The 8,051-nt window shown below is 40.2% G+C and overlaps 1 protein-coding gene across 1 annotated transcript; it reads right to left on the bottom strand.

The window, feature by feature from the left end:
• Window positions 1-5,688: 5,688 nt before the first annotated feature.
• On the bottom strand, window positions 5,689-6,273 carry LOC145791413 (uncharacterized). The gene has a single exon (XM_082871770.1). The coding sequence runs from the start codon at window positions 6,271-6,273 to the stop codon at window positions 5,689-5,691; it is 585 nt and encodes a 194-aa protein (XP_082727896.1).
• Between the last annotated feature and the right edge of the window lie 1,778 nt (window positions 6,274-8,051).

Below are 8,051 nucleotides of genomic sequence, written 5' to 3'. Positions count from 1 at the left end.
GATAATTGTCATTTCGGACACATTATATCCCTTTAGCCTAAAAATAAAATAAAATAGGGTGGTACTTCATCCTTTCCTGAAAAATAAAATAGGGTTGAGCAATATACCCAGTAGGAATACATTTAACCAAGTATTTAATCACTTGAATAAGATTATGGTATCCTTGCGACAAAAACATTACAAGGGATTTTGTCTAGACATGTAGTCTTTAGCAATCATATCGATACATGATAACCAAACTATGACAATTACACTTCATATCGTCAAGCACAACAATTAAAAAATCATAACCATAGAAAGCAAGCCATGAGTCCATCTGTAAGAGTCCAATTCAAAACACCATTTGCTTGTGTTTTAAAATCGCCCCCACATTTGCCGGCTATTATACGGCAGGGAGTGGGTACCCAAAGAAAGCCATCTGTTTTTCCACTTTTGTCGGCTACAATACAACAGGATTTTGTGGACACCCAAAAATATTTTTCTCAAAGAAAAATAACGTCCAAGCCACAATTCATTTACCATATCAACATCCACATCTTTCATCTCTTTATTATTCACAATATTTCATAAATCAAAGGAAATTCCATTCAATTTGGTGTTTTCTATTCAAGTTGAGAATTTAGGATTTTACCAAATTTAGGGGTTTTTCTCCTTCATCATAGATACGGGCTTTAACAACATTATATACACATTTTAGAAAAAAGAGTCAAGAAATTTCAAGCAAAAGTCAAGTAAAATGGTTGATTCATGTAACACATGAGATTAATCCAACAATCTCCTCAAATTAGCTCATAAGCCACAACAACACCATGAAATCTCTTCAAGACAAGGAAATACTAAGGTAAAAGTATCCCTACCTCAAAGAAGTGAAGAGGAAAACTCGGAAAACCCAAGGTCGACGAAACCACGAACTTCTCGGATCAATAGAAAGCCCTTGACGTGCTCTACAACCTTTCTCAAAGGACCTAGGTGAGAATATACTTCTAGGTGAGTAGATCTAAGGATCTAGGTGGGAAAAAGTTGAGTTTAAAGAGAAAAGAAGAGAGACTCATGATTTGAGAGGAAAGAGGAGAAGAAAATCATGAGAGAGAAGCGTTTTGGGTCTATTTATAGTAGTAGAAAAGTAGCTCAAAGATCTTTGAAAAGAATAAGTCGAAAACCCCCCAAGGGTAGGGCCCATTTGGACCCAAAATTTTGAAAATAAACACGCAGGGGTCAACCCCTAGTGTGGTGGTATCGACCCTTCAAGAAGAAATGACAATGCTGTCAAGGCAAGGTGTCAACACTTGGACCAGAAGGGTCCACACTAAATTTCAACAACTAAACTCAGATTCTACAATATACAAGGGTCAACCCTTCCCAGACTGGTGTCGACCCTTAAGGCCAACAACAAAAGACGGGTGTCGACACTACCAAGGTTGGTGTCGACCCTAAATTCCAGCAACACTTCCAGAAATTTCAACAACAGGTAAGGGTCGATCCTGAGGAAGGCTGGTGTCAACCCTATAATAGAATTTCTAAGTTCCCAAGGAACTTTTTGACAAGAGTAAGCGCGCACAAACAAACCCAACAAGTTTAAATCAAATCATACTCCTCCAAAACTAAAATACAACAACTCTAAAGACTCCCAAAAAGAAAATAAAGTGATTAAATACACCTTCCAATAAATTAAAACATCCAAGTGTTATAACCTCCCCACCTTAGGAAATTTCGCCCTCGAAATAATATCTGTTCTCACCAAGATAACAAGGTATGGTAACAATATCATATTTATTCGATCCTCAACAATCTCGCAACCAAGCAAAATATGTATCAATTTGACTCCAAGACAAAGAAATAATAGAAGGTTTTAGTTCATGCCCAATTCATCAAGTACAAAGAAGGAACAACAAAACAAGTACATCACAATTTAGAAAATAAGTCGAGATACTTCTTGCGAATCTCCGCTTCACATTCCAATATAGCTTCCTCCACATTGTGATGGCGCCATAACACTTTAACTAAGGGGATTGTTTTACCCCTCAAAACTTGTTCTCTAGTATCTAAGATTTGGAGCGGTTTTTCTTCATAAGACACATCTTCGTCTATCTCAATCTCCGTCCAATCTAACACATGAGAGGGATTGGGTTCGTATTTGTGAAGCATAGACACGTGAAACACATTGTGGACCTTGGAGAGTTGTAGTGGCAATGCAAGGCGATATGCAACTTCTCCAATTTGCTCAATGATATCAAAGTGGCCGATGAATCTAGGTGATAGCTTTCCACTCTGGCCAAATCCCATCAACCCTTTTCTAGGAGATATCTTCAAAAAGACATGGTCACCTACTTCAAAGGATAAGGGTCGTCTTCTTCTATTTGCATAGCTCTTTTGTTGGCTTTGAGCAGTGACTAACCTTTTCCAAATGAACGTTATTTTCTCGATAGTTTCACGGACTAGATCCGAGCCTAGCAAGGGTGAATCTTCCACTTCAGTCCAATACACCGGTGATCTACACAGACGCCCATACAATGCCTCGAAAGGTGCCATCTTAATACTTGCTTGGTAACTATTGTTATAAACAAATTCAACTAAGGGTAGGTGCTTCTCCTAAGACCCTTTAAAATCTAGCACACATGCCCTCAATATGTCCTCAAAAATCTGGATAGTATGTTCAGATTGCCCGTCGGTTTGTGGGTGGTAAGTAGTACTAAAATTCAATTGAGTACCCAAGGCACTTTGAAGGCCCTGTCATAGTCTCGCTGTAAAGCGAGGATCTCTATTAGACACTATACTCATTGGAACCCCATGGAGGCGAACAATCTCACGGATGCAAAGTTCAGCTAGAAACTCTATGGAATCTCTCATGCTCATGGCAAGGAAGTGAGCAGACTTAGTAAGTCTATCCACAATCACCCATACTGTATCATTGCTTCTTTGAGTTCTAGGAGGCCGAAAACAAAGTTCATGTTGACGTGTTCCCACTTCCATTCAGCAATCGGAAGAGGTTGCAGCAATTCAGCTGGTCTTTGGTGTTCAGTCTTAACTTGTTGACATGTCAAACATTTGGACACAAATGAGGCTACATCCTTCTTCATACCCCTCTAACAAAATTGGCAACTTCAGTTATGATACATTTTGGTGCCTCTAGGATGCACGGCTAGGCGAGAATGATGTAAGTCCCTCACAACTTCATTCCTCATGGATTCAGGTACGAACAATCGATCAAGGTAACGAACACTAGAATCCGTATGAACACATAAATCTCTATCTTCCTTCCCTTGAGAGATCTTCTCCTTGATTAAGTCTACTTCCGGGTCACCCAGTTGTGCTTCAACCACTCTCGCAACAAGGGTAGGTTGTGCGATGGTGGTGAAGAGGGTAGTTTGTTCTGAAGATTCACCGAGCTTTAGAGCAAATTTATTGGCATCCCCCATCATCTTCCATTCCCTCATCGCTAGACTAGCCATCGTACTTACTGATTTTCTACTCAAAGTATCCACTACTATATTGGCTTTACCAAGGTGGTGGTGTTTTTCAAAATCATAGTCCTCTAGAAACTCCATCCATCTTCGTTGGCGTAGATTCAAGTTTTTCTGGGAGAACAAGTATTTGAGGCTTTTGTGGTTGGAGAAAACTTCAAACTTTTCATCATATAGATAATGTCTCCATAACTTCAAGGCAAACACAACAGCGGCGAGTTCTAAGTTGTGTGTCGGTTAGTTTCTTTCATGAATCTTCAATTGGCGCGAGCCATATGCCACTACTTTACCCTCTTGCATTAGAACACATCCCAACCACTCTCTAGAGGCATCACAACACACCGTATAACTTAAACCTCGTTCCTGAATGATAAGAATTGGGGCAGTGGTCAATCTAAGCTTTAGTTCTCGGAAGGAGTTCTCATAAGCTTCACTCCAAACAAACCTTACTCTCTTACGAGTTTATCTAGTTAATAGTGATGCTATGGAAGATAAATTCTTTACAAATCGGCGGTAATAACTGACTAAGCCCGAAAGCTATGAACTTTTGAGGCGTTCTTAGGCTGCTCCTAATTCTGCACAGCTTCTATTTTTGAAGAATCCACCATAACGCCGTCTCCGAGACTACGTGACCCAAGAACTTCACTTCAAAAAGCCAGAATTCACATTTCTCATATTTTGCGTACAAATGGTGCTTCGCAAGAAGTTGCAAGATAGTACGAAGATGCCTTTCATGCTCCTCTTCGAAAGGTGAATAGATAAGAATATCATCTACAAAGATGACCACAAATTTGTTAAGAAACTCCTAAAAGATCCTATTCATTAGATCCATGAATGTGGCTGGAGCGTTTGTCAGCCCAAAGAGCATAACTAAGAACTCATAATGACCATATCGGGTATGAAAAGAAGTTTTGGGAATGTCCTCATCTCTAACTCAGATTTGGTGATAAACCGACCTTAAATCTATCTTGGAGAAACAACGAGAGCCTTTAAGTTGGTCGAGGAGATCATCTGTCCTAGGCAAGGGGTATTTATTCTTAACTGTGGCTTGATTCAATTTACGATAATCTATGCACAATCTCAAGGATCCATCCTTCTTCTTCGCAAACAAAGCCGAGGTTCCCCAAGGTAAGGTCTTGGGCGTATAAAGCCCTTACTAAGTAACTCTTGCAAATGTTCCTTCAGAACCACCAATTCAACTGGGACAAACCTATATGGTGACAATGAGATAGGTGCCATACCTGGAAGCAAGTCTATGGTGAACTCTACTTTCCTATGAGGAGGTAATTCTGTAAGATCGTCAGGAAAGACATCGAGGTATTCACATACTACCTTTGGAAATTCATCTCGGACTACATCACTTCTGTCATCCAAAAGGGTTGCTAAAAAGAATTAAATTAGCCCCGGCCACATGGGTAGTATGAGGAGGGTAAGGATCTACTATACCTATCCCCCAGAAACATGAAACAATCACCGCTTGTAGTACACACCGTAACTCTCTCCCGATAACAATCTATGATTGCCCGGTAAGTGAACAACCAATCCATACCGAGGATAACGTCAAAGCCCGACATTTCCAACAGTACAAAATTAAACGAAAGTTGTCGACCTGCCACCTCAATTACACACCCCTGACACCCCTGGGTCAAGGTGACCTTGCCTCCAACCGGTGACTCTACTGTAAGTGAAGATTGTAGTTGCCTACTCTCTAACCCCAACAATGATGCAAATGATGTGGTAATAAATGAATGCGATGCTCTAATGTTAATCAACACACTAGCCTAAGTATTGAAAATGAGGAATGTACCTCTCACAACTATTGGCCTCGCAGCTTGCTCGGAAGCGGCGACAGTGTACACTCTTCCCTGTGACCTCTGCTCTCATACATCACCTCTCGGGACATAAGCTTATGGTGTGGATTGGGAAGACGTGGCTCCCTGAACTGTCCTAGATGCTTAACCTGATTGAGTAGGCTGATAAGACTGTCTCTATCCCTGACCCATCTGTAAACCTCCAGACTACCGAGACACGAACTTCTGCAAATGTCCCGGCTGACCACATTGATAACAAGATTAGGGCTGACTCCTATTATGAGGTTGACCCTGTGGGCGCATAGGTTGGAATCGTGCTCTACTTTTCTATTTTCACTCTGCAACCTTGTGACCCATTTGGCCACATCTATAACAAGCACCAGTAACTCGGGTCATACTTCCCGAACTTTCACCTGTCACATAATTAGAGGATTTAGCTTGTTGTGGAGGCGATTGAAAGGAGGATCATAAACCCTTAGATCTTTTGAAGAACCAGTATCACCTTTAGCATCAGAATGTCCTGCTCTCTTCAATCTTTGCCTTGCCTCTTTGGCCTCTATAGTAATCTCCACATGAGCTGCCGCTTCAACTAAATGGTCGAAATCACGTATCATATTGTCAACCACCTTTATCAAGATTTTTGGTCTCAACCTTTTCTCAAATTCAAGGCACATTTGCTCTTCTGTTGCCACTAATTCGGGTGTAAAACACGATAAGCTAGTGAATTTGGCTTCAAACTCCGCCATCGGTGCATTAAGTTGCAACAACTCTTCAAACTGTTTCTTCAACCGCTCCCCAATTATGGGAAGGAGAAATTTATCTTGGAAAGCTTGCACAAATGCTTCCCAAGTATGTTCAACCCTATGCTTTATGGATTTCCACCACTTTCTGGCCTCCCCCTTCAACTGGTAGGCCGCTAATGCCACTCGCAATTCATTTTCTTGAATGTCTAAGATTTCAAAAGACTTGACTATTTGCTCTAACCACTCATCAGCTTTCATCGGATCAGGCTCACTGCTATACTCGGCGGGATTGGAACGAAAGAACTCCTTTTTTTAAAAAGGAAGCTCTTGTTTCTCCTTCAACAGTTCTAGCCACTTGCTTGGCTCTCAATATCTCCATGGACTCCAGTAGAGCCCTTGCCATTTCCCTAACCAAGGCCCCCATAGCTTCTTGGGCTGGTGGAACGGGTATATTGTTTTGACCCACTTTTTCTTCTTGCGGACTGATCTCGGGTTGGGCTGGAATATTCCTGCCTCCCCGACGGGGTCTACCGTGAGCTCTAGCATGTCCAAACATAATATTAAATTTAAGACCAACTTTCCGCACCTAAGTGCTCCATTCTTAATCCTCATACTTATTCACCATGTAAACACACAAACTTCCACGTAAAATAATCCAAACAATCACACATACAATCACATAAAAGCACACATGAGTTGTCCTCCCTAGATATTGGCTAATTCCATGGCAATCAAGGACCTCCAAGTGGAAAGAACAATGATCAAGTGCCTTTCCAAAAGGATTTCGATGAATGTAATGGACAAAAGTCAGAGCATAGGAGTCTAACCCCATACCCATATAATCACATAAAGACACATAACACACAAGGCATCCTAATCATTTCGTCCTAGCCTAAGGACCCTAGTGTGACACACATCACTTCCCACGAGCCCAAGGTATTCTGGCCTATTGTTCTGATACCAATTTGTAACGCCCTGAATTTCTCACAAGAACATGCCAAGACAAACATAATAATCTACCCAAAAAGTCATCTTTTTCATTGAACTGAGAGTTAAGAGGTTACAATTCATAATGTACATTTCCACAATATTCGAGATTCGCTTTTCAGTTCAATGAACTAGATGGCCTTACAAAATATAAGCCTCTAGGGCATACTAACAACAAAATAAATTTGATAGTCTTGTTACAAAAATTCCAATTTAAAATAACCAAAACATCCTTGATATCAACTTTTCCCAAAAGGAGTTATTGTTTGTTCCAATCCCTTAGTGAGGTGGTACTTCATCATTTCTTGAAAAATAAAATAGGGCTGAGCTATATGCCCAGTAGGAATACATTTAACCAAGTGTTTAATCACTTGAATAAGATTATGGTATCCTTGCGACAAAAATATTACAAGGGAATTTGTCTACACTTGCAATCTTTATCAATCATATAGATACATGATAACCAAACTGTGACAATTACACTTCATATCATCAAGCACAACGATTAAACAATCACAACCATAGAAAGCAAGCCATGAGTCCATCTATACGAGTCCAATTCAAAACACCCTTTGCTTTTGTTTTAAAATCGCCTCTACATTTGTTGGTTATTATACGACAAGGAGTGGGCACTCAAAGAAAACTATCCATTTTTTCAGTTTTGCCGGTTACAATACGACAGGACTTTGTGGACACCCAAAAATATTTTTCCCACATTCGTCTAGTGATAAGCCTAGACAGGGCATTTTGGTACCTTTTAAACTCCCTGTGTGGGTACCAACACAACACCACATTTCCAAAACTGACTCTTACCCAGACTCATGCCAATCAACAATTCAATCACAATTTATTCCATCAACAAACATCCAACATTAGCCAAGAATGGAATAAAATACCACATTCAAAGAAAAATAACATCCAAGTCACAATTCCTTCACCATATCAACATCCACATCTTTCATCTCTTTATTTTTCACAATATTTCATGAATCAAAGGAAATTCCATTCAATTTGGTGTTTTCTACTCAAATTGAGAATTTAGGTTTTTA

The sequence above is a fragment of the Camellia sinensis genome, chromosome 5 (assembly GCF_055761805.1).
Source record: "Camellia sinensis isolate YWXY chromosome 5, ASM5576180v1, whole genome shotgun sequence".
NCBI lineage: Eukaryota > Viridiplantae > Streptophyta > Magnoliopsida > Ericales > Theaceae > Camellia > Camellia sinensis.
The sequence above is the reverse complement of the archived record's forward strand: the minus strand, read 5'-3'. Positions and strand labels throughout refer to the sequence as shown.